This window comes from Barbus barbus (genome assembly GCF_936440315.1).
Source record: "Barbus barbus genome assembly, chromosome: 15".
Lineage (NCBI taxonomy): Eukaryota > Metazoa > Chordata > Actinopteri > Cypriniformes > Cyprinidae > Barbus > Barbus barbus.
Window position 1 is genome coordinate 12,864,014 of NC_136743.1, and position 27,258 is coordinate 12,891,271.

Below are 27,258 nucleotides of genomic sequence, written 5' to 3' on the forward strand. Positions count from 1 at the left end.
TAAATATGTATTTTTTTTTTTAATTACAAAAAGAATGTTACTTAAAATAAAAAAGCTTTGTTCTTGGCTGAGAAGTGTAAAAAAAATGGCTGATCAAAAATAAATAAATAAATAAAATAACCAAGTCATCATTAATGAATTTGAGAATAAATTTTATTATCGTGGAGGTACACCAAAGAAATTCTGCTGTTTCAAGTTGAGCATGAAATTTGGCTGCAATCACACGGGTGGCAAAGAAGCCCTCATTTATCATGTGCGGAATGAGCGGGGACAGAGGCGACCCCTGTACCTAGAGATCATTACCCATCTGGGCACAGGAGAGCTTGGAGAATTCATCAGCCCCCTCTGCCTTACGTAGACACACATGTATACAATTTACACAACTCAAGACACAGTAACACGCTCACCCTCTTACTCCAACACACACACACACACACACACACACACACCAACAAACACACAGTACACAATGAATCACTGTAACTAAAGTGGACAAGTCTAATTTTCATTGCATATTGAAATGCATGCATTTTACAAACAGTGGGGTTGGGATTGTTTTCAGGCTAGAAGTGGAATGAAATGATTTCAGCTCCTTATGTGGCCTCTTTAAAGCTCACTCAGATTAAGACCCCTCACTTCAGGAAATTGGAAATTAAACAATGGCACAGTCATTCCCGTAAATTTGCATGCTTCATCCATTTGACGCACACCATGAAGAAAAAAAAAAAAAAAACCACAAGCACGTAATTCTTGTGAATCTAAAATTCAAAAGCTACAGCAACTGCCTTGTGTTTCGGCTAGGAAAGAGTTAATACACCTCCCTCCCCCTTCTCATGACCCCTCAGGATTTGATTAATGATATCATCATTGAGATTTATCTCCCCGGCCCCTTTCATAAGACAATATCGCGTAACATCCTGTGATACCTGATCAAATCAGCAAAAGGAGAAAGGAGAGGTGCTCTTCGGAGGAGAGGACTCTACTGTCGGAGATAGATGGATAGATTCAGACGGAGGGCCGAGGAGGACGGGCACAAACTGGGAGAAATATTGCAAGCGATATTAAATAAACGAGTGTGTCACGTCTGGAGCTAAACGCTAAGCTAATAAAACGGGTGGCGGGTGGGTTGCGCTCATTGCTCGCTCTTCTCTATGACATCAAACATCTGCGGTGATTCATATCCCGGCCGGCTAAAACACTTAATGCCCCCGATACAACGCTATGGCTAGTCTAGGCTGCTCTGAGCTTGTGCGCGGAGGGAGGGCAAAAGTGAGCGAGTCTCTACGGAGGAAAGCAATGAATCAATCTAAGCTGTCACGCTCCTGCAGCTCCACTTAGGAATCCCGTTCTGTCCATTTTCATCCTCCTACTTGCACATCCACGCTCGGACAGAGACACACAGTGTTCATAACATCATCCACTAAAATTTGTTTCCACACACTCAGTCAAACCTATCAAGCAACTGTGTGCAAAGTCACGCTTTTAACCGCTGGTCGTGGTAAACGTGGTTAACAAACGCAATTTAAATTGCAGACTGGAGCTGACATCGAGCTTGCGCTACAGATGAAGTCATTCGAAGACGCTGGAGATGGGTGAGAAGAACGTGCTCACGACGTGCTGATGAGAAAAATCAATTGCTTCGGGTCTGCTGTGCATCACGATTAATCGTATCCAAGATAAAAGTTGTTTATATAATATATGTGTGTGTACTGTGTATATTATGTACATATAAAGACACTTGCAAGCAACATATTTTGAAAATATTTACATATTCAAATAATTTATATTATATAAATATATAAACAAATATTTTCTTAAATATGTACATGCATGTGTGTATTTATATATACATAAATATACACAGTGACAGTACACACATATTACGTACACAAAAACTTTTGGATGTGATTAATTCACAATTAGTCGTTGCCCAGCACGTAACCACGTAACCACGCTACAAACTTAAAATTGGCACTGCCTTGGAAAACCCTGCACAGTGTGATTAAACAAGGAGAGAGACAGGACATGTGGACTGACAGCTGTGTTCCCGCTGTTGGGTAGGCAGAATGAGGTATGTTTGTGGCTAACGCTGTGGTCCAGGCTCTAGACAGCAGGGGGAGATCAAACCAGGACAGTCGCAACGCCACCGTGACAATAAGCCCCTCTTCTACCAGGAGCTGCGTTCTGACCCCAATTACCCATTCATTGGGGCTGGGCCCCCACGCACGCAAGTGGGAGGAGAGTTTAGCAGGAGCACTTGTCGGGGAATATGGATGAGGACACAGAGATGAGGGAATTACAGGGGTCGGCCTTTCACCCACTCAGGTTATTCAAATTTATCTGCGGCTGGAGGCTGTCTGCTACATTCCCTCCATCTTGTTTTCACTCTCAGTGGAGTGCAAGGATTCATCTTGCGTTCTCTGTGCTTCCTTGTTGTTTGATGGTACAGTTCTATTTGCAAGACGGTTCTCTTTAAATAACATTTATAGGTAATACAGATAGTAATACTAATTAGTTTCAGGCCACATGGACACTTTTTCTTCCATTAACATGCATCTGAGAGGTGTGTTGCCAACAATTTCACTTTATGTGGCTTCACCTCTTGCAATAAGAGATAAGCATTACACAATTCCTGCAGTGAAAAGCTGTAGTATGGAAATGGCTAAAGGGATATTAGCATTCCCGGGCTGTGCGGCGAGTCAAGCCCAGACAAGGCTCAGCTGCCTGGGATCAATACTCTGGGCCACTCCCTGTGATCAAGCATGCTCCGGAGAGATGAGCACACTAAATGCATCATTTATGATCTTGCAGTGCCTACACAAACTAATCTCACCCCAATACACCAGCAAACACACTGCCACTGCGGACAGGTGTGTGTTTGTACTCACTTCTCGATCTCGCTGTTTTTACAGGTCCTCGGTGTGGAGGACGAAGATGAAGAGCTTGGCTCCTGTTTGCTGCTCTCGCCATTACTGGTGGATGGCATTTCTGCAAAAATAGACACAGAGCATATATAACGAATGATGGCCAACAAAAGCAACATTTCATTTGATATCAATCTAACTCAAATATATAGACAGAAAGAGGGTTCCTATATTTTGTTTTTTAAACAGAGATTGAATGCACACAAATTAAATACTTTAAAGCACAACTACAAAAATGTACACTTTTTGCGCAAATGTTTGATCTTCGTTCTTTTTAACCACTTATTTGACCAAAAACACAGCAAAAACAGTAATACTGTGAAATATTATTACAATTTAAAATAAAATTACTATTTTAATACATGTTTGAGTTAATATATTAAATCTAATTTAAACTATTACATTTAATATATTTAATACACCACAAAACATTATATTTTTCAGGATTCTCTGATGAACAGAAAGTTCAAAAGAACAGCATTTATTTGAAGGCTAACTCACCATCACTGACCCATTTTGAGAACTCTGGTGTTATTCTATTGGACGGCACACCACCACTATAGAAAAAAACAGAAATTTAGCATAAGTGCCAAGTCTACAGATTTGTTATTTGTCATTTTAAAATCTGTGATGAAATCATTTCAGCTTACTTCAAAACAGCCCCACGCAGTGCCTCGCGTTCTTTGTCCTCTCCCTGGTCCTCTCCAGAACAAGGAATGATGTCTGCTTCAGTGTACCTGAAACCTCGAGTTAAGGAACAAATGCAAATAATTTCAGTTATTGTTTCTGTGCATACTACAGCACCAATGAAGAGCAAGACGTCTCATGACAACCAATCAAGGATACTGGGCTTTGCCGTACTCCAGTGTGTCATCTCCATCCACATCCAGGTCTGCATCACTGTCATGGCTCTCCTTCGTGTTACACATGGCAAAGCCTGTTCCTAAAAAGAGGGACGAGAGGAATAGGAGTCATCAGTAAATGACGTTTGGGTTTAAATCCTGTCGACATTATACATTACAATAAATCTGTCACTCCAACTATAACCATCCCAATCGACAGGTTTGTCACGCCAGAGAAACCCCAATTAGAAAGGCCTGTTCTAGCTGTGAGCAGAACCAGATTACTGCAGACATGCTAGGAGCCTGGTTCTCTGGGCCCAGATGGAGCCATCAGAGACCGTCTGAATGGGAGTTGTGTCAGGTGCCTGTCAGGGTGTAGGTCCTGAGCACTGGGGCATGCAGCCTGAGTGGCACTTCTATAAATCCAGTGATGAGCACACAGACAAACTCCAGTTGCGGGCTGACTGGGTCCTTCAGTTCTGGTTAGGAAGAGGTTGGATCGGCAGCAGCCTGAAGGGTGGGAGCAGCCCGCAGAGACCCAGAGTCTGATTGAGCCGTGAAAGGCTGGAACGGGCCAGGCCCCTCAGGGGCTGATGGAAGGATGTCAGAGCACTGCTGGAGAACGGGTTTGTCACGGATGAGGAGCTGAGGTAGGAAATGGAAGTGGAGAATGATACTTCCTCTTGTTCTTCAAAGCGCTACGACACAGGATGACTACCTCACAGTGTGGAGTGGATAAGTACAACCTTCAGGGAGAGTGTTAGGCAATGACGGAAAAGAGAAGGACTGAAAGTGGACGTGGCAGCCATGATCTGCCTCTCCCCTTCTCCGTAAAGGGATCCAAAAGATGCAGAGTAGGGATAAAATGCATCACAAATGCTTGCCCTTTTTTTTTTACAATGTGCCGATGGTTTTTAGTGATCAAATAAAAGAGACCTTTTAAGTTTTATTTGGTCTCTGTGACTGCAGAGGCATATGCGCACCATAGCTGAGCTACATAAATCCGAGCTCCTCGAACAGAGAATCAGGGTTTAACTGTGCACACCAGTCTAAATGTACATTCCTTTAACACAATAACTTACAGAATTAAACATCTGTTTATTAGTCTACCTTGCACTCAGAGTGTCTGTCCATTGATATTTACCGATAACACAAAAAATTGTTAATAAATTCTCTCATGCTCATTAAGGCTGCATTTATTAGATCAAAAATACAGTAAAATAGTATTAGTGTGAAATACTTCAATTTAAAATAACTTTTCTATTTTAATGTTTCATAAATTTCATTAATTCCAGTGATCACAAAGCTGAATTTTCAGCATCATTGTTCAGAATCATGTGAACCTTTAGAAATTATTCTAATAGGCTGATTTGATGATAAATAATTTTTTTTTTAATTATTATTCTCAATGTTGAAAACCGTTTTGCTGCTTAATATTTTTTGGAAACTGTAATACAGTCAGGATTCTTTGATGAACCTAAAGCTCAAAATAATAGTATTTATTTGAAACAAATCTTTTGTAACATTATAAATGTCTTTACTGCTTTCTTTTTTTCTAATCAATTTAATTTGCCTGTATTGGATGAAATTATTCTTTTTTAAAAATTCACTTTTGAAACCCAGACTTTTGAACAGTACTGTAGCTTGGTTAGAAATGTTTAATAATATTTAAGTATGACCAAGCTTTAATCATAGTGGCACCAAAGTGCAAGAAAGGAGGAAAGTGTGCAGCCGCATTAAAACATGAACTGTGGGTTCTGTGTTTGGCATCACCTAATTCCGGCTTGCAAATAGTGTAAGTGGTCTATAGATAACCCTCCCAATCCTCTGACCCAACTGAAGTGGGTGGAAGGGTACAGTCAGCCAAAAATAAAAGACCATAATCTGTAAATGATGCAAACATTTCATTAATGCGCTGTCGACAAGCTGCAAAGAAAGCCAAACCAGGGGAAAAAATAAGGGAAAAACTAATAAACAATGTTGTGACCACTAATGGCAGGCAGGCCAGAGGAAGATGTGGCAGGCCGTAAGCAGCCAAAAGAAGAAAAAAAAAAAATCACTGTTAATTCAATCAACTGATCAGGCTATGGATCCTGGCTAATGCTTTGCTAGAACCAAGGCAGGAAGGATGTCATGCATCATTGATTCAGCATGGACAAGAAGACTGTCCCCTTTAGTGTGTGCACTGACGAAATCTAGCCAGACTGAAAAAAGCACAGCAAACCTACTCAGGCAACCACAACTTCAAAACGGCCACCTGAATGGTGTATAACTACCCGAGCAGTGCTGTAAGTGTGTCTGACTGTGAAAACTGGGGCCACTGTTAAGCGGTCTTGGCAGGCAATCTAATCTGTGCCGAAAAGGTCAGTGCCACTCTAACTGCCTCTCAGTCAAATTATGCACACCGTCGCTCCGCCTCTTTGCCTGGCAGCCTCTGGGACTTAAGCTTACTCCTCTTCTTCATCATTGTGTACAGTGGATGAATAAAAAAACTCCCTTACAATGTAGCCTGTATTTACCTGTATTGCTCTGCAACACTTTGCATGACAATAACAGCCATTTGCAACATGTCATGTTCAAAGCAAGTCCTGTCTCCATTTAAATGTTAAGTTGTCACTTGCATAAAGCACATTTTCCTTGTCGGGTCACATTTTGCAGGCTGATTTACATATGCCATGATTGTTAAGTGCTAATCTACATATGTCACCCAAGACAGGTGTGTCATGTCGCAGCTAAGAAAGGGGAAGCAGAGAGCCCAGAGAAACAGGACATGAAACATGGCCTCTCCTCCACCTTGTTGCCATGACACTTATCTGCCTTTCGCAGTATGTGTCGCAGGTCAGAGTTCACCCAATCAGGATGGCATTTACCATGTACGCCTGCCAGGGAGGGGGCTCAAAGCTGCCATCTCTCAAGGTTCTTTACAAAGACGAGCGGCGGGCCTCTGTTCTTCTTTCCTGACTGCACCAAATCTCCTCCATCTCTGCCGGTGACTGCCATCGCTATCTCTTCATCAGCACAACAGCCCTGCTAAGCCACGGACACACTGATCCTCTTCGATTTCTCTCTTCCTCTCGGTCTCCCTTTTCCCTTATCATGCTCTTTTTGTTCGGTTTAAAGCGTTTCCTCACTGCTTTCTTCCTGGGTCCTCAAAGAGAGAGAGGTGCTGGTGCTTCAGAGACGATAGCCCTCTTATCCCATTGAAGACTCCTTTCAAGCCCCCCTCCCAGTCTAGCTCCCCCTGGGCTGGAGGGATTCTGCAATGCAGACCGATTGAACGCTTGAGGACTTCAGCTGAGCTTTCAAGGCAAAACTCCACCTTCTGAGCATCCTGGGGGGAGCTTTCAAGTGGCCCCTGGGCCACCGAGTCACTTCTCACCAGGTCCCCCCTCTATCGCCATTACACCAGTGCCTGTGCTGAAGATAAAGGGCTGGCGAGCTTCTGTACAGACACATGGCTCTGTTCACATGCAGAATTGATCTGGGCCACCGTCTGGCTAGCCAGGCGTTAGAGGAGCAAGTCCATTTCTTTTCTTAATCCACACAGCTTTGCAATCTGTTCTCTCCTTGGGATCGAACAGCCTTTCCATTTAAGAGCGCACAAGTTTACAAAAGACCACTGAGGGAGGAGACTAACTCCTTTTCTAAATATGAAACGAGCAGTGAGGGGGAAAACTCAGACGTTTTTGATAGACGTTCACTTAGCAATTCCTCTAAAGCGCCAACTCCACAAACTTAACCGAAGAAATACACCCCTTTCAAAACAACTGATCCAACATTGGGAAAAGTTCCAAGATAAAAATCTCAAGTATGGAGGAATGACTGACACTTCCTCCCAAGTGTAAAAATAATCTAAAGGGGTAAATTATTTATGAACCAACTAGAATTCCCTTGAAAGTCTTTCAATGAGTGTGGCAGCACATCAAAAAGGGTCTTAGGGAGCGTGTGTGTATGTGATAGAGAACGTCCCAGGTGAGCAGAGTTAGGTTGGGAGCTATAATTGCATTCGTGCAGCGGGGGAAGCCCAGGGGTCAGCGGCCCATTTTTCTCACACACATCTCTGTACTGGGTGAGGCGGGTCAATTGCACAGCTAAATGTGTTTTCCTTTGACTCCTTAAAGGTCCAGCAGGGCCTGCCAGAACTCACCTTGTCTGGACTACAGCTGCCTAGCGTATAAATGAACACACACATGCCACTTGAACACACTGAACTTGAGGTACATCGAGAAAGATATGCGTGTACCCTTATTAAACAGCTTTAAAGGTTGTGGTGATCCTTGAAAGCTATTTTGACAACCGTGAAATATAAAGTTCCATTATATAAAAACTTCACTAAACTTTAAGAAATGTTTCTTGAGCCGCAAATCAGTATATTATAATTTCTGAAGGATCATGTGCCACTGAAGACTGGAGTAATGGCTGCTGAAAATTCAGCTTTGCCATGACAGGAATAAATGATATTTTAAAATACATTAAAATAAAAAAGCTATTTTAAATTGAAATAATATTTCACAGTTTTACTGCTTTTACTGTATTTTTGTTCAAATCAGCACAGCCTTAGTTAGAATAACAAATTCCTTTAAAAACATAATGCCAAAAATTGCTTACCTCTGAAACCACCTTCCAGTAATGTAGTAGCTCGAACCCTCTTCTGTCCGCACCACTCGTACTCTTCAAAACGCGTTCCGTTCTCTCCTTCAACATCCGCGGAATCCTCTTCTGTTGCACCTTCCCTCTGAGAGAACAAAACCACTTATCAAACATGTTCCAACACGCTTCAATCGGTTCATTCAATATAAAAAGACAAAACCACAAAGTGTGACTACATCAGAGGAAATCAAAGCAGCGCTTTCAAATCTACTAACTTCTAATGATGTCTAATTTTAGGAGCTATCAAACCACATGCAACAGAACACCCGAATGCAACCACCAAGAGTGCATTAGTATCATAAGAACTACTGGATTAGATGGGTTAAGAGGAACCTGCTATATAATATAAAGGGCAAGTGCTGCATCCTGAACCACTAAAATGGCTAAAGAGGGAAGCCAGTCAGACTGTGAACACCAGTTTCCATTGAGCCTCTTTAGAAACTCAGTGTTTAATGATAATATAGTAGAATATCTATAAAGTAGGTTCAGGACCCCAAAACTGCCAACCAAATCTAAGTGGAGGAGGAGGAACACTCCAGGAAAGAGCTAATCCTTCAACTATTCCCTGGACACCCATGTATCCATGAATACAACATAGGTGTAATCAGAAGGAACTAATTCCCAGAAACATTTAAATGTATGTGTGTGTCTTTTGTCAGAGGGCTGATGTCCAAGGAAAGGTGAGGGCAGAAAAGCCAAAGCTTCTAAAGGAGGTTGGAGGCCCAGATCTCTGGGTTTATAAAGCTACCTTGAACAGACATTGTTCCACATGCCTACTCATTTCCTCCTCTGTCCCTGTCAGCGGCGTGCTGCACAGTGGACATACCTGTCCATCCTCAGGCTTCCGGCGCTTCATCTTCCCAATCCGGGCTGCAGCACAAGAAAAAAGACAAATAACATGATGAATCAATCTAATATCAGGTAACAATAAAATAAAAAATAAAAACTGAAAAAATAAAATATATATATATATATATAAAAAAATAAAATAAAAAAAACATACACATACACATATATATATATATATATATATATATATATATATAACATTTTGCGGTGTTGAAACAAATATTTTATTAAATTTAATATGTAATTAATAGTGCCGTCAAACGATTAATCGGGATTAATCCATCCAAAATAAAAGTTTTTGTATATATACACACAAATATAAAATTTTTCTTAAATATATACATACATGTGTGTATATTTATATATACATAATAAATATACACAGTACACACATACATTATGTGAACAAAAACTTTTATTTTGAATGTGATTAATTGCGATTAATCGTTTGAAAGCATTAATATTTAATTAAAACAACTTTAAATTTTAATTATTAAATTTACTGATTTACATTAAAACTTGGATACATTAACAGCTAATATGCACAACCAAGGACATCACAGGAGACACGCAGTGTCAAACCATAAAAAAGAGCATTCAGAAAGAGCGAGCAGCATTAAGCTCACATAAAAACCCCACATAGATCAGGATCCTTTACAGATTTAGCTTGAGGCTAGTAGGCATCTTCAGCCATGGATTTTACTGAGGCAAGAAAGATGAGTTGCAAAACATGACAGTGACGTGATAGGGCTGAGAGGTGAACTCTGTCCAATAGACCTTTGCACCCAAACACCAATTCCTCCTGGTTACATCGGGGACAGGCATGAAACGGCCAGGGCTCAGATCTCTCTAGGTGTCTCGCTCTACCCCCTCCCCTCCCAGAGCACATAATTAGAAATTTAACACAGCAGAACAGCGCCTATTGCGCCGTAAGTCTCTGTCGCTTTTTCTTAACTGCAAATGGCGTGTGGGGACATTAATTTTTAGGTGGCTGTGATTGCGAATGGGGCCGAGGGGGACTGGAGGAGGAAAGGTGGCAGCTTCTGCCATTACTTCCAGGAGAGGGAGAAGAGAGAGAAGCACCAGCCATGTTGACGGTAATGTGGGGAAGCGGGCATCATTAAATAGCATGAAGAAAGGCAGATTAATTAGGCACGGCAGGAGTTTTTCCTCACTCTGAAATCACAGCGTCTCAGAAGAGAGGTGATATACTTTAATACGGGCTCGGGCTTAAACAAAGACAGCCCCATTTGCCCTTACAGTGCCTGCGGCTGTGATAAATGGGGGAGGGGGTCTTACCATGCCGCAGGCAGCAAGGGGCTAGGGGCACTCCTCTGGGCACTGGGATTGGGGGACTTTTGAAACTTTCCTTGGCGTAGCGCCTGCACCAGCAGAGGTCATCGACTGTTGACACATGAAAAAACCAAGGGTTAAGGAGATTCTCTGCTTGGGCAGGCGCTACAGTCAAGGGAAGTGCAAAAACAGGTGGCCACAACTGACTACAAATTACACTAACTATAATAAACAGCACACGTTATTTAAAATCAATACGTGGCATGGATGCTGCTGAGGTTGACATGGATGTCAAGCTTCTGGCAAGGCCACATGACAGATTCTAGTGCTGATGAGCATTTGGTTGATGCACCCTGAGAGGTGAGGAGCTGCTTATTTGTGCCAGACGGTTACCAACACCCAGAATAACAACTGGCCTAGGGTCAGTGAGCTCCCAGATCACACCAACCCTCCCCACGGGTGCGGCAGCTCCATCACACCCACCGACTAGTGACTATGTGTTTGGGTTCAGATAACCATGCTGGGCTCACTGTCAGTTCATAACAGCAAAATGAGTCTGCAGAGCATGTAAAGTGTTTCAAATAATGCTCACGGAGCAAAATGTCATATAATGCCTTAAACTGTATCGTTTTATCAGGTAAACATGATAAACAATCCAACTCAACCATAATCCAATTGTACTCTATTTGACACCTGACATGTTTATAATAAGCTTATTTTGACAGATAGGAGCATGTGGTTGTACATGTAAAAACACCCGCTGATTGATCATACTACTGAAGTCTGATCTTCAAATTATAAACAAAACTAGTAAGACAATTATTTTCATCAAATATTACTACATGCAATCAGACCCTAGAAGCTGATGTGCTGTTAAAATACAATTTAAGTATTACTATTTAATATTACTGACTTAATTTTATTGATGGCAAAATATTAATTATCTAGTAATATTAATAATTATTATAAACATTACAAAGAAGCCTGTTCTCTCTATATATATATATATATATAAATAAAGCATTACACTATTAAATGGATGGCAAACAATCATAATACATCACTTTTCTTGTTGCAGGGAGAATACATACCATTCAATCGTGTTTGCCTGTTAGCTCGCACTCGTAAAAATGTCTGCAGGTGGAAAAAAAGAACAAAGAAAAATCTGTCAGTCATTCAGGTTTATTTCTCGTTTATTTATGAGGATTTAACGATGCTGGTATCACTAGATTGCGCTGGATTCTGCAGCGGATCCCTGAAGTCTGAATGTAAACAAAACCTACTTCTCTCTTGCCAATGCTCTGCAACTCCTCTTCCATTGCAACTCTCCAAACTCATTTGGTTTACTAAAGCATGAAGCCCGAATAACTCTCTTCCAAAACGCCGATATGAGACTCAATAATCAATTTACGAAGGATGAATAAGGATTGAAAATGTTAGGCTTACTACAACAGTTCGTTTCAGCGCGCCATCGCCGCCATGTTTCTACCGGTCATGTGACCGTCACGTCAGAGTCAAAAGTAGCAACTGGCGCAGTTCCGTCTCCCGCCACTGGGGCGCAGCAGTATGTAAATGACGCATGGGATCTGTGTTGCTCCATTAATTTCTCAACAAACTCTTCTGGATTAAAACTAGTGTTTTAAAAGTAGTTTTCTTTTTCTGGGACAATGAACTGTTCATAATAAAAAGGAAATTTATTTTTTAATAAAAGACGTGCACGTGAGATTAATTATTTGAGTGACTTTTGTCTGATGTGCATTGTAAATTTCTTGTAAGATATGAAGATTTGTATAACTGTGTTTTAGACTATTCCTTCCGATATGTTGAGACAAAAAAGTCACAGATATTCAGTAACAGACAACAAGCATGCTACTCCACAAATATGTTGGAAATAAAATATTATTTTCATAAAAACAGCATTTATGTATTTTTTTATGACTGTCACATTGAACAGAAATACAGGAAAGATACACACCTATCAAAATAATTGAAGTTTAACTATATATACAGGTTCAAACTGTCAGCTCATGTATACTGCCTACAGGCACAGCCCCACTCCTGTTAAAAGTCAGTCTATTTTATAATGATACACTATGTAATGTGTGCATGTTACAAAAGAGGATAATCATGAATTTTAGGAAAAAAGCATTAGCATAAAGGCATTTGAGCAGAATGAGAAGTTCTACAAAAATCCTCTTTAAATGGTGTCCTTATGTATTTAAGGCCTCTTGGCAAACACTGTATATCAGTCAGTGTACTTAATTACTTTTAGTTTTGTGATGTTAGAAGCAAATTCGAAAGGTTTATCAGGAAGGGGGGCTTTCTTATAGCTAATGTGCAAAGATCTGTCCAGAGATTGTTTTAATTGAGAAATTCTCCCACTTCTAGGGTTGAGGGACAGATAGAGATGCCGGACGAAATGTCCCACAGACCCACAGCTCCAGGGGGAAGGAGGAAGAAAACAAACATGTCAAGGACGCTGGAGCACAGAGATGATATCCGGGGCTCGAGGGCAGCGTAGATTAGCCCAGGGTTAAACTATGGATGATTACATATCAGAGCAGAACACACATTACAGCCTGAGTAAACCTGGGGCTGGAGATTAGCAGAACAGATTTCAGTCTGTATTAATACGTCCGGCAGTCAGATCCAGTCTGGGATAAGATGGAGGATATTGTGGAGGAGAAAAGCTGGATGCACATATACATCATTCCATTCTGTTATTTTAAAACATTCTGGGTAAAATCTTCTCAAGGAGACATTTAGTTTAATTGATGTTTCTCTTACGGCAACTTCATTTGTGTCAAAATTAGTAAATTTAATTCAGGTATTGTTGAATTGAACTTTAAAACCAAAACTAAATCATATGGGATGTCCTTAATTTTTATTTATTTTTTTGCCATTTTAGCTGCTTTTTTTGTGTGTGCAAATAAATAGAAAGTTACTACAATTTTAATGTAGTAACAAAACCTACAGTGAGTATTATGGTTGTTAATAAGGTCTTTTCTTTTTGTATTGGTTATTTATAAGTCATCACTTTCTGTTGACAGAAATCCAGTTTCATTACATCTCAAGTAAAGCAACAACTTTGGCATACTGTGCCTGGATTTCTCTTCAATCTGAAACTCCTACATATTGAGACACCCTCAACAAGCTAAAACCCAGTGAAATGAAGGGCTGCATCAGAATGCAGAGTTTCGGTTTGTGTGTGGAGTTGTGCTCAGAGCTGCACAGCCTGTCACTCTGCACCTGTGACAGACTACCACTGTCTGAGGTTTCCCGTCTCACCTGGTATCTGTCAGAATGGTGAGCTTCATCAGAGGAGAGCGGGGACACAACTGGAGAATCGCCCTCACGTTTGATGTGCACTGACAACAGGAGAGACTAGCGAGAGAGAGAGAGAAACAAAAAATGAGAGAAAGAGGTGAGCAGCCATCCGCTAGACAAACGTGTCATCCACAGAACTGATGATGTAGTTTAGTTTAAAAAAAAAACACAAGAACTACAAACCCAGTGTGTTGAAACAATATGACTGATGTGAACAATTGTTGACAGATAACCATTAACTGCCATTTCAGCTTCAAACGATGTATGTTGACAGGACATCAGTGTTTAGAGTAATGGAGGTTTCGACAGAGAGAAAGCAGGACACCAGACGGCATGACAGGACACTTTGATCGCCTATAAATGTACCACCGTGCGCTGGGAGACGTAACAGGCCTGTCCTTCTGAAAACCTAATTGACTTAATTTCTCAAATGACTGAGGAAAGGGGGAAGGGGAAATACTGCTTACTTTCCCGAGAGTCTTGATCTCCGTCCTGCTTTTATGAGGCGGCTATAAAATATTTGTATTTACAATCTGCTCTGATTAATCAGAGTGAGAGGAGGGGTTGCTGCTTTAGCGGCTGACAACTGTAATCTAATATTAATATGTGAAAAATGGCAGCCTCTCTCTATGGGGACAGTAAATTAGACATTATGCATGGCTCCTTATGCTTTTGAATCACAAGGTCAGGAAACTATTTATTTGTGATCTCAAAACCTTTGGAGCTCAGGGAATATGCTGTATGAGCGCTAAGTGTTTACACGGATCTACTGTATCCAGTGTGTGGGATGTTTAACTATTTCATTGTCCATTGTCCCATAATAGCTCTAAAATAACACATGAACGACAAGTTTAGCACCAGGTAATCTGATTTGAAGAATACGCTATAATGTAAAAATGGTTAAAATAATGTAATATAATGGTTATACACTACAACTGTTAAAAAATTTGGGCTCAGTAAGATTTTTTTTATGTTTTTAAAAAAAGTCTCAAGTTTACATTCAACTTTTCAAAAATACAGCAAAAACAGTAATGTTGTTAAATATTATAAAAATGCTGAATAACTGTGATGGAAATATCCTGTGATGGAAAAGCTGAATATTGAGCAGCTGTTACTCCAGTCTTCAGTGCCACATGGATCTTATAAATCATCCTAATATTTTCCTAATAATTCATTTAAAACAGTTGTACTGCTTAATAGTTTTGTGGAAACCATGATGCATTTTTTTCAGGATTATTTGATGGATAGAAAGTTAAAAAAAATGTCACTTTTGATCAATTTAATGCATCCTTGCTGAATAAAAATAATAATTTCTTTAAAAAAAAAATCTTACTGACCACTAATTCATGAACGGTAGTGTACAGTTCATAATTTTTGCTAAAAGATTTATGTTTCATAAATCTCACATAATACTTTGATTATGATGATTACAATTTTATTTTATTTTTTACAATGTCCTCATTTGTATATCTGTATAGTTGTATGTAAATATGTTTAAACTGTACTTATCTGTATTTGAACGTCTTCTGTCAGTGTTTAATGTTAACTGCATGCACCAAGGGTCTGAGAGTAACGCAATTTCAATTCTCTGTATGTATGTGCCGTACATGTGGAAGAATTGACAATAAAGCAGACTTGACTTGACTTGACTTCCTTTACACAACATGCCTTGACAATCACCTTTACATTTACATTTAATCATTTAGCAGATGTTTAAATTTCTTTTAAAAAGCCCAAATTCCTTTGAAATACCTGAAAGTCATTGTATACTTTGCAAGCAGTAGCAGTGCTGCAGATGTTAGCATGGTAACTGTGCCGCCTACCACTATTGGCCTTCGCCCTGTTGGATTAAGAGCCGCAAAGACTGGCATGGAGTCGCTATGGCAATGGCGGTTTGAGAGAGGGGTGAAGACAGGCCAACTCGGCCCGGGGTTAATCCCCTTTAGAACTAGCGAGCTGGGCCTGATCTGCAGCTCGCCGTCTTTTAAAGGAGAATCATGGACCCCCTCCATCGTCCCAGCTAGCCTCTTCATTTTCCACACACTCCTACGGAATACTAAGTGTGTGCTATAGAATGCTCAGTCACGCCTCACACGGCCTGTTCTCTAACCCGTTCCTGTGTCTTCTGGCTCTCATGCTCTTTCCATACTCTCAGTTTCTCTCCAACTGGGGGCCAGAGCCAAAAGGTTTGCCCTCTGGATGAGGGATCATCATATGAGGGTGGTTTATTATTATCACCATTCTTGTTCATTTCTTCACCAAGAAATATGCATTTTTCTGAGATAAAGAACAAATATATATCTCAGGCAGACTGTAGAATGTCTTGGTGAATGTGAGGTTGGTATTTCTGGCATTTGCAAAGGTTCATGACATCATAAAATCCATAAACTGAAAGATAAATGCTTGATGTGTTGCAATACTCTCCATTGCCAATGTCACATCAGCCTGTAATTCGTTCTTCCTTCAAAATCATGGCTTGAAGGGATAAGTTCATTCAAAAATGACAATTCTGTCATCATTTACTCACCCTCACCTGTATAACTTTCTTTCTTTTATGGATATTTTAAAAAAAATGTTTCAACTGTTTTTGTCCATTCGATGAAATTTTCAAAATAAGGGTGAGGAAATTATGACAGAATTATCATTTTGGATGAACTATCCCTTTAACAGCCATGCTTGGAATGAAATACAAATGTTTATAGCACATCAAAACTCTCTATTGAATCTTATGGTGACTGCACTACATAATTCAATTGATGTGGATGCAAATTTAATTGGGGAAATACACTTGGCCTCTTCCTCCTTTTAAGACAATGACACTGAAAAACATTGGTATCATTTTCCATGCCCAGGTCTTTTGAATGAGCAGTCAGGAAACTTTGAAAGCTCTAAGTACATTACAGCAGGAAATAAAGCCAGAAGTTTTGTGACCACTCTCTCTTAAACAGGACTCTTTTTACATCTTTGTCTATGAAACAGAGAACTAATTGCCATTAATTGTGGCTGAGCCTATCAGTGAACATAATGATTAAAATGGCTCCGTGGCGGTGGCCATCTTACCTTCGGTGTGCCTGGAGCTGCACTGATGTCCTTGTGTGATGGGTTCTTGCTGTAGGGAAAAACAGACGTTGTGAGAGATAGCTATAACCAACAAACGTAATCAAGATTGAGGAAACCAAATTTAGGAATCTGCCATCAAAAAACCCACATATCGACCACTTTTCTGAATATCGAGGTTGATGTCTAGTTGGTTACGAACTTGCATGTAATCGATGAGACTGGAACGACTCAAAATGGCCATTCAAAAGGACAAGTTCACAGCTGACGTGTTCTGATATTAATATCGATGAAATTTGATGTGCAAGAGCTACTTGTTGTCATGATGGCTGATCTATTTTGATCATGTGTCACAGCACTGTCTACAAACCCATCACCTTTTGACTGAACAGAAACTGCAATCTGTCATTTAGGAGAGATGCAACTTCTGTCCCCTTAGGACCTGGACTACATGCGTCTCCTCCATCAACACTCACTTTAGCTCAGTCACATTGAGCGCTCCCTTGTTGGCCTCACTTAGGACCCAAGCGGGCCTTCGAGAGGACAGCAGAGACAAAAGAGAACAAAGCCACACAAATCACACTTTTAATCATCTGGAGATGGAAAATGGGGGGGGGGGGGGGGGGGGGGGGGTCGATAGCAGTTTCAAACCCATCCTCTATGCCACTCAATCCAGGCAGCCCTGGGTCATGCTGTATTTGAAACAATTACTGTCCAAAAGTACGACTGCTAAGCAGATTTGGGTTATAATTTTTTTATTGAAGTAATCATTCTCATGGATGCTTCCATCCAGACCTGATCTCCCCCACTGCGACCCTCCCACAGTTAGACTAAGGCAGAAGGAAATAAATGATTTTGCGGTTATTTGATTTGTCAGTGAAACGCCTTGGGCACTTAGGACTTTGAAATATGTTGAGGACAATGCACTGGCTTGTAAACATTGTATTAAAGAGGCGGAGAATGGCAGAGAGAGAGAGAAAAAAGGGTGGGGGCGACTCCTTCTTGAGTCTGACGGGTGGATTGTACATTGAATCTTTGCCTCGTGGACATTGTGGATTGAGGATGACTGATTGGAAGGCAGGAATTATTAAACTGGGCAGCTAAAGCATCCGCCGACAATAGGGAAAGACATATCAAATCAGATTCCTCTCTGAAACATTAATATCTTTCCTGCCATCTCTCTTTCTCTTTTTTTTGTCTCTTGCTTTTTTTTTCGCTGTCTGCCTGTTTCCTTGTCTGTCGCTCTAGCTGAATCTCTTGTTTAGAGCCCCATAGATGGGTCACTACTCTGTGTTTATGAAGCATTGTGATGATGACCAGAAACAATGACAGGGGTAACGATACCCTTGTCATGTTCATTTTAAATCATGCATTCACACCAAGAGAGACAGTTGAACTGAAATTGAATTAGTCTGCACCCTAATCTGAAAGTCCGATCCGACAGGCACACTTGTCATTGGACGAATGAAACAGAGTGAAGAGCGAAATAGAACACGGATCCTGTTTGTGTTCATTTAGTTCCTGCTGTGACTGATGAAGTTACAGTACAGCATGTGGACTGGCTAAAGAGGCTCAGATGTAATGAATGACAGGTGGAGGCGGGGTTTTAAGCTTTGCCCCGCCCCTCCACTCAGGTAATAAGCCTCAAGCCCGCCTTTTCTGTAGACGGCATGATTGATCTGACAGCAAGGGGAGGAAAGAAAGAGAAGGGGACAGAGAGAAAAGATGAGACAGAGGAGAAGAAAGAGACAACACAAATCAGGAACCAGGCCTTGAGAGGGGATAAATTGCCCCATCGGTGGCAGTACGCTGTTTGCGAGATAATAAACGGACTCCTCAGCATTATAAATCCGCCCAATGTGGCACGCCGAATCTCTGTGACCTCACACATCTCCTCATGTCAAAAAAAACAACACTAAGATACACTTCATACCCCGAAGCGTTCTAAATGCCCCCTCTGCACTCATTGGGCATCCTAGTACCTCAAAATGCTCTTTTCCCAGTGGTGGGACAAGCAGGCAAGGCCAATGACAGAAAAACACTCTTTACTAGTATAGAAATGCCACACAGGCGCTGAACTATAGGACCTGGGGGATATTATATAATACAGAGAACAAGTTAATTTAGGACTAGTGTGCAGACTATAATACATAAATCATGACAGCTTATTGCAGTGAAAATATTGACATTTTCAACGGAAGCATGTAAGTGTTGTACTTGGTAAACTTTAGGCAAAATACTGTATAATCAAATGAGGCAAAACTCAGTGAGATTTGCTAATTTGATATGTGTCTTTATAAGTGTCACGGTGCACACACGAGGAGGATACAGGAACACACAGACAAGGATGTAACTCAAAATAATAGTCTTTAATGAAGACATCAAAGCAGGGCAAGACAAGGCAAGGCTGACACAGACAGGAACACCAGGGAGTAACGATTAGACCAGACAAAATCAAACTGAATAGACAGGACTATAAATACACAGGAAAATTATAGATAATTAGACAAACACGGCTGGACAAGAATAAACTAATGATCACATTAAACAAGGACAGGTAACAAACCAAATAATGAAACATGAGGCGGGAACACATGACAGAGGACTGACAATAAGCAGAGGGTTTAAAAAATGTTGATGCTAAGGACCCCAAAAAAATATGATATTAAGGACCTGTGTGAAGAAATTGTGTGAAAAGTGTGATATTAAAAATGAAATCATTGGAATTTTTAAAATATTATTTGAAAATTATATTATTTATACAATAATAATAATGCAAAATCATCAATAATAATTTAAAATACTTTTTAGTAATTTTAACAACAAATACTGGTACAAACAATTATTAATTAAACTTTCTTACACTTTCCTCTCACATTTTCCACAAAAACCCCAGTGTGAACCTCCTGCTCTAATGTAACGGTAAATGGAAAAAACAGATAGATGAAAGATCATTTTTGAGGGAAAAGGCAACAAGATGATGAGATTGTATCGTGTCATATCTGGTTGGGACATGGTATTAATATCTCCCTTATATATAATATATCATAGTGATAGATTCATATAGCATGAACTCTAAACCTTCACCAGTCAAACTGATTTCATCATTCTGAAATATTCAGTTTAAAACGATTCTCTACGTGCGGCTGACTTCAAAATCCCACAAACTCCACACTCCGGACAAATCGAGCTTTCCCTTTCCCCATTCGCAGCCAAATTCAGCTAGACTGAGAAGAGGGAGAGAGAGCGAGAGTGAGAGTGAGGGAGCTGGTGAAAATTGAATAAATGCCAGTCGACAGTTGGGGGGTTGTAAGCTGGAGATAAAGATTGCTTTTTGTGTCGTTTGCCACCCGGATCTCCCTCGCTCCGCTGGAGGCAAATTGATTACGTGGAGAGGCTGGGAAAGGGTGGGGGAATATGTAGATTGCTGTGGCCCTCAGAGCAGGCAGACGGGTAAAGGGCATGATGGATTTCCATTTCCATACATGAAGAGCAGAGGACGAGTCAGGGGAGGGGGCAAGGCGATGCGGCCACAGGGGAGGGAAAGAGAGAGGAGTGCGGCGGCGGTGGGTTCCAATCTCACACACACTCACCCGCATCCATTCAGACATCTGCCTAATGCTACATCTTAAATAGCTTTCCCCATTTTACATGCACTCAAGTCTCATTTGGTGCAGAATGAAACGCTATCATTAAAGGGAGATTTACTACAAATTGCCACAAATTCGCCATGTCACTTCCAATGATCTGTGTGTGCTAGCATGTGTTGAGCGGCACCTCGCCTGGGAGGAAGTATACAGGGAAGGAAGACGGCAGCAGTTACCCAGAGTTCCACACTGAGCTTCGATGAAGTAATGCAGTGACTGCTCTGTGTACTTCATGAAAGCATAAATCTAGTTCAGAATTGTGGATGCAAATGTTGATGTAGTTTAACTAAAATGGAATCATTTTAATTTGACTGCAGATTAACAAGAAAGACATAAACAACTTTTGAAATACTACTAAACCATGACTCACACCATGTTCTAACCAGATGATAAAGTGAGTGATAAAGTGTTTTTATTAGCTGTTTTGATCACTTATTTTTACTTTATTGTCAAGCTGGGCAGCCCCACCCACAGTGCAATCTAGGAACAAAATGATGCTCAACATAGATATCAATTAAAGGGATAGTTCACGCAAAAAAGATAAAAAATACTTGAGTCTGGTTATGGCTAACATTATGAAATCAGTGAAGTATTACTCTCATTTTACTCACTTAAAGGCATCTCAATCTCTATATTCAATTGCAAACAGCCTTATTTCTCTTTCAGTCCATCTCTTTTTCTATATATGCTAAATCGGTATAAAGCGATTGGACTGATAGCCTGGGAAGATAACTCTCTCGGCTATAAGCAGGGGTTAAAAGGAGTGCAGGAAAGGCTAAATCACAGGCCTGTAATGCAGAGCGGCATCCGACCTTGACAGACCTGGAGCAACGATGCAATTTCCTTAAATAACCACCACTATCAAACAGGCAGGGGTGACAGAGGCCCAGAGCCATGTCAGTGTCCACAGCCGCTGCCCGCAGGGGAGGGCGACCCACTGCCCTTTATTAATTATTAAAAGATAACTCCTCACCGCCGTGTGATGGATAACACTCATACTGGAAAGACATCCTGCTGAGAATTAATATCTCCCTCTCTCTTTCTCCCTGTGTCCCTGTTTGAAGTCCAGCAGCATAATCTATTAAAACAAAAAGGGGGGATATGCAGCACAATGCGCCGCTATAGTGCTCTATGACAGAGATCTCCAATCTTTTTTACATCGCGGACCGGTTACGGTTTGAAAAAAAATCTTGCGGACCGGGGGGCAGGGGTGGGGTCTTGTTGTTGTTGTTGTTGTTGTTGTGGATGGTCTTTAAAACAGGTCTATTCATTTATACTGTTATCAGCACATGTTGAAGTATATTCGTCTCTTGTCTCTTAGAGAATATGCGTTGTTAATGCAGCGTTAGAAAACTCAATCAGTTTTTTTACTTTCTGTATCACTAAAGTTAAGACGTTCACCGGCATAACTATTGCGCAAAGTTTGCACGTTGCTTTTGTGATATCCATTGGCTCGCCTTCATGCTTTAAAACAGAAATATTTCCAGTATTGCGACGTAACTGCAACCCCCAATGCATATGTATCTTAAACGCAGGGATACATGAAAGAGGAATCAAATCGTATGCGGCGCTGTCTGAAACACGTCTCTATGCTTGTGCTGTACTGGCATACACCTGAAGCGCACACAAGCATAGAGACGTGTTTCAGACAGCGCCGCATACCGATATGATCAACTGCGATCCGTTTAAGCCCTAATAGCCTATATGACAGATCAGAGCAATCTTTTATTTACTAATTCAACATGAAATCGGCAAATTGCTACTCGATATCAATCGCATACAACGAAAACACAGAATAATTAGAAAAATAATTTACGCACAATAAATAACAGAGCGTCATATCTATACACATTTTCCCAGAACTTTCTTGCGACCCGGTAGGAATTCTTCCACGGCCCAGTAGTGGGTCGCAACCCGGTGGTTGGGGACCTCTGGTCTATGACATGTCTGTGACCTATAGATTCAAACGGCATTGTTTCTTGTTATGACTAATGTTCCTTCAATCTCACAGGGTGAAACTTCCTGCCTGGCTTGCGCGGACGCTGTATAAGAACACAGCGATTTAACCGGGTCAAGTTGATGTACCAGCAGTAGCATTCTGGGTTGTTTCTCCGAGCTGCCTTGGCCTGTCTGAAAGCCTCAGGCAGTGGATGAATGATGGATACTGTGCTGGATCTCTGTGATCATCCCACCACGCTTAACCTGGCCACATGAAAGACCTAAGCGCATGTGGGCTGATTGATGATAGGGTGGAAAAGCACCTGTTCTGCTGCTGCTCTTTGTTATCACTGGAGCATTACACCAGTAGCCGGTGTCTTCACTGCTCATTTTTAGACCAAACATTTACGTGAGGGAGAGCAGCCAATGTGCTTAATTTGTTTGGGAAACGGTGACAAGAACTGATGGAGCTGTCAGAAGACGGCGGGTATATATGTGGGAGTCTACCTGATGTGCATGTGGGTGAGCCTCTCCATCTCCTGTTCCATGTGCTCCTGAAGTTCTCCTGGACGCAGTAGCACCAGACAGATGGGGCATATGGGAGCCTGACTGTCATAGAGTGACACCTTCTTCTTACCTGAGAGAAAAACAGAAAGATAGAACAAGGGAAGATGAGGTTTATTTATAATTATGAAAGAGTTTGGGAGGTTTGTAGACATTCAAAATTCCATTGTTGGTCAGAGCCAGTGTTGTTATTGTTAACTACAACTGTTAAAAAGAGACAAAATCCCATAATTTATAAATAAGCATAATTTAAAAGAAGATTACATTTTTGGTGAGACCACGTAGAAATGCCATAGAAGTGTTGGCCCAGTTTTTATATAGTAAATTTGGAAATGAGCATGTGTCAGATGAGTGCTCAAAGTCTTTTCCTCTCTCTCTGGACTGTGTGGATTAAGTGGCTCAGATTTCTGCCGAAGGAGAATCCGTCATCCTCGGCCTCCTGTCTCCTGTTCCCTCATTAAACTAGATCCACAGCTCCGCACAGACAGTTACGCCACTGAGCTTGTGACACTTCAACTGTATCTCACACACACACTTCATATACACTTATCAACTCACCAACGGACAACATTTCATCAGATGCTGTAATATAAAGTACAATTATTCTCAGTTAACATGTGAAATGCACAGTGAATTAAACTAGTCAGCTTCAACAAATACATATACACTGATGATTTTGGAATCCTGATGAGGCTTTTTATAGGATACAACACAAACAGCCATTTTATCATAAACAAGAAGGTACGCGTACGTGCGTTCACATCTGAACACATGGCTGTGTTTATTTTTACAAAAGTCCATCCGTGTGGGTGAGTGAGTGTGTCATGGCTGCCTGTGAGTAACTAACACATCTTTAGCATGTGAATTATATAACGTGCGGCTCTGTAAATGAGTGAAAAAACACTTCCTGTTTCACTCTTATATCTCTCAATCTCTCAGATCTGGAACTAGCCAATCAAAGCGACTATTTTTAGCCCTCTGGGACAATAGATCCTCCCTCAAACAGGATATCCTGGATGAACTCACTGTTACCGACAGACTACAGCTGTAAGCCACATGGTGAGTCTGCTTACCTAACTCAAAGCGCAAATATATACACAAACAGGAAGTGAGGAAATCACACCTTTGGAAATTCTGCCTTTGGAAATTCTCAGAGATGAGCACATACTAAATCATTTACAAACAAGATTTATACACTTTCTTCAAATAACGTAAATGGTTTTAGATAGTTGTCACGTCCTGCTATTTTACACTCTCAGTTCTCTGATAACATTTGATTTAATGGGCTTAACAGACATAAAGATGTAAAATCCCCATCCATTTCACAGCAGTGTCCAATTATCGAAATGTGTAAGTGTGTAACAAACGTCTGGTGTTTTGCAGCTCGGTTGTAATGTCTGGGAGGCAGCTATTGATCTGTTGCAGTAGGGGTTAGTGAGCATCTTTTCTCGAGATGATGAGGTAACTTGAGGGCAGGTTGCAAACAGATGTACAAACACACACATACACACACGCAGTGGGGCTGTAATCCTGGTTCTTCTCTCTACATAAAGCCCTGGGCTCAGTATGAGCCCGTCCTTGACTTCAGAGGGCACTGTTGTGTTTGTCTTGACATGATGTGTGCGCCGTTTGAGAGGGTGATGATCGCTAACGGTCCAGTCTATGCACACACACACTCACGCAGACAAACATGTGCGCAAACACATGTAGACACTGACACACACGCTCGCATACATGCGGCAAAGTCCCTCCGGGGGCACATATCCTCTGCTCACATATTGGCCTGTCAGAACTATTTCCTGCAAGAGCACAGATTTATCAGTGAGCAGCTAGCAAGGGTCAGTGTTAGCATCCCCAAAACTCCCCCTCCCACCCCCATACATCTCTCCACCTCCTCCCTCTCCTTTCCTCTCCTCTCCCCAGTCATGCGTGCCTACGCATACCCATCCCCTATTCTCCAGCACCACTACTTAACGGCCCCACACTCTGGACACTTTAAGTGACTTTGAAAAATAGGTAATCGATTACAATTCTGTGTGTCTCTGTTTCTCTCACCACCCATTTCTCGCTCGCCCCTCTCTCCCCTCCCTCCCAGTCTCTGTCCAGCAACATCCTGCACATCTATTTCTCATTTTCTGGCCCTTTATTTGTTTTCCGTGCTCTCCCCTGTCTTATCTCCTCTCACCTATTTCTGTCTCTTTCTTTTTCTTTCTTTTTTTCTTGATATATGTTTGTGTATTATATATTATTATTATACAGTATATATTATGTACTACTAATAATATAAATAATATCATACTATATAAATACATAAAGAAATAAAAGAGAAATTTCGACATTTAAATGCAAATATATATATATATATATATATATATTTAAATATTAATTTAATTTATAAATTTTTAGTAAGTATTTTAGAATTTCTTACATCTGTGGTAAAATGCTGATTTTGGTAATATTTTTTAGATTTTCTTTTGTAAATATTTATTTTATATAAAACAAATATTTTTGGTAAGGTTTCTTTTGTGAATATTCTTTTTTATATATTATTTTATATATTCCCCATATCTCTCTGCTCATCTCTTCAGCAGCGGTCAGCTTTATTGCCCTGACAAGATAATTTGAGTCGTGCCAAAGCAATCACCGTCTGCAAGAGTAAACAAAGAGAGGTCCTAGAGCAGATAAATCTTCAATCCAACTCTTTCTCTTATGTGGCCATTTGCAACATGACATATGAGTTTGTGTAGGAATGACATAGTCTGTTCACACAAAGTCATTATCATTTAGGTTTTTACTCATATGCTTATACACTGATAATAGTAAAATCTAAAATGTAATATTTAAACACAGTAACATGAGCGCTAATGTAAATTGTGACTGTATCAGTGTATTGTCTTGTGTATTTAATTAATTTCTTTCCTTTTTTGTCTGTTGACATGTCAGATGGTTTACTGACAGTGTTACTCTGACTCTGTTATGTGTGCATGATGGGATCTGTTAACAGAGCGTGTGAATGTGTGTATGTGTGCCCCTCTGTCCGTGTGTGAAGAGAAAATGAGTGTGTGCCTCTTGAAACTGGCTCTTTAATTCATCTGTACACAATCAATGGGCTCAGTAATGGAGTCATGATGGTTTGGTCAAGCGCTTGTCGGGACCTAAACTACCTCCCTGTCACTTGTCTCCCTGAAAGCACACACATACACACACACTCTCACAAACAGAGAGCTGGTCATTTGGCAGCTTTGATATTAACGGAGAGGATTCACACAAAAGAACACACACTAAATCATCTGTCTGTCAGCACAGACAGATGAACGCCTATATAGTGAAAGGGTATGTGTTCGTGAGTGGACATGGGCTTGCAAATACCTGAGGCCATGTCAAAGCTTTGCATACATCTGTGTGTGTGTGTTAGTAAGGAGGCCTAATGTTTTTCCTATAGACCGCCCCATTATGTGTGCATGCAGTGTGGTGTAGGTGTCCACATCGTCCCCAGAGAGGATTGACTAATAGAGACAGCCATGGATTAATCATGTCTTCTCTGTGAGGGCTGGAGCAGCGGTTCTCATTTCCAGTCCATGCGCTCTGCACATTTTGTATGTTTCTCTTATCGCTTCAGACGTTTTTTCTATTCGAACGTAAGTGCCCTGCGAAGTGGACATCACAGGATATTCCGCCATGATTGTAGTTCGAAGCGAATGTATATTGTGACGAGTCGGCTGCCTCCCCCCTGTCCATCATCACCACCCCGTCCCGTATTCGCCGCCCTTCACCAGGCTCCCGACGGGAGTGGGTGTGTGAGAGAGGAGGGGCGCTGAACACGCAGGGCTGGCGGCGTGTGATGAGGCGCACCTGACGTGAATGGAGCCTCATCACCGCCGCCGTTTAAACGCCGAGCGCGCCTCTCCTCGAGAGACCGGTCTCTTCCCCGTGCATGCACGCTGGTGTCCTCGTGGGTCCAGGAAAGGGAGCGTAGAGGGAACTACCTGCCGCCGCCAGAGACGCGAGCGGCCGGACCCGCAGTCCGGCCGACACTGCACCCGCGATACGGCCGTCGGGCAAGGACGCCGGGCCGTGGAATCCCGTCGAGCACCCGGGGATGAAGGAGTTGGACGAAGCCGCCACAGAAGCCGCCGTCACCCGCGCCCCGGGACCTCCAGACGGGAG

The 27,258-nt window shown here is 41.3% G+C and overlaps 1 protein-coding gene across 3 annotated transcripts in view; it reads right to left on the reverse strand.

Annotated features, from left to right (window-relative positions):
- The window catches only part of LOC306881551 (E3 ubiquitin-protein ligase RNF220-like), a gene marked incomplete at its 5' end in the record, with an annotated part of 130,100 nt that overhangs the window by 13,917 nt on the left and 88,925 nt on the right, over positions 1–27,258 (reverse strand). Inside the window, 10 exons of one of the 3 annotated variants that reach the window (XM_079435730.1) lie at positions 2,889–2,988; positions 3,426–3,481; positions 3,575–3,661; positions 3,771–3,867; positions 8,375–8,501; positions 9,243–9,286; positions 11,650–11,692; positions 13,847–13,942; positions 16,946–16,994; positions 23,035–23,164. In XM_079435730.1, coding sequence (XP_079291856.1) covers positions 2,889–2,988; positions 3,426–3,481; positions 3,575–3,661; positions 3,771–3,867; positions 8,375–8,501; positions 9,243–9,286; positions 11,650–11,692; positions 13,847–13,942; positions 16,946–16,994; positions 23,035–23,164 — 829 coding nt within the window. Of the gene's footprint in view, positions 1–2,888; positions 2,989–3,425; positions 3,482–3,574; positions 3,662–3,770; positions 3,868–8,374; positions 8,502–9,164; positions 9,287–11,649; positions 11,693–11,841; positions 12,075–13,846; positions 13,943–16,945; positions 16,995–23,034; positions 23,165–27,258 lie in introns of those variants that run through there. The other 2 variants (XM_079435729.1, XM_079435731.1) reach the window with 2 other exon arrangements.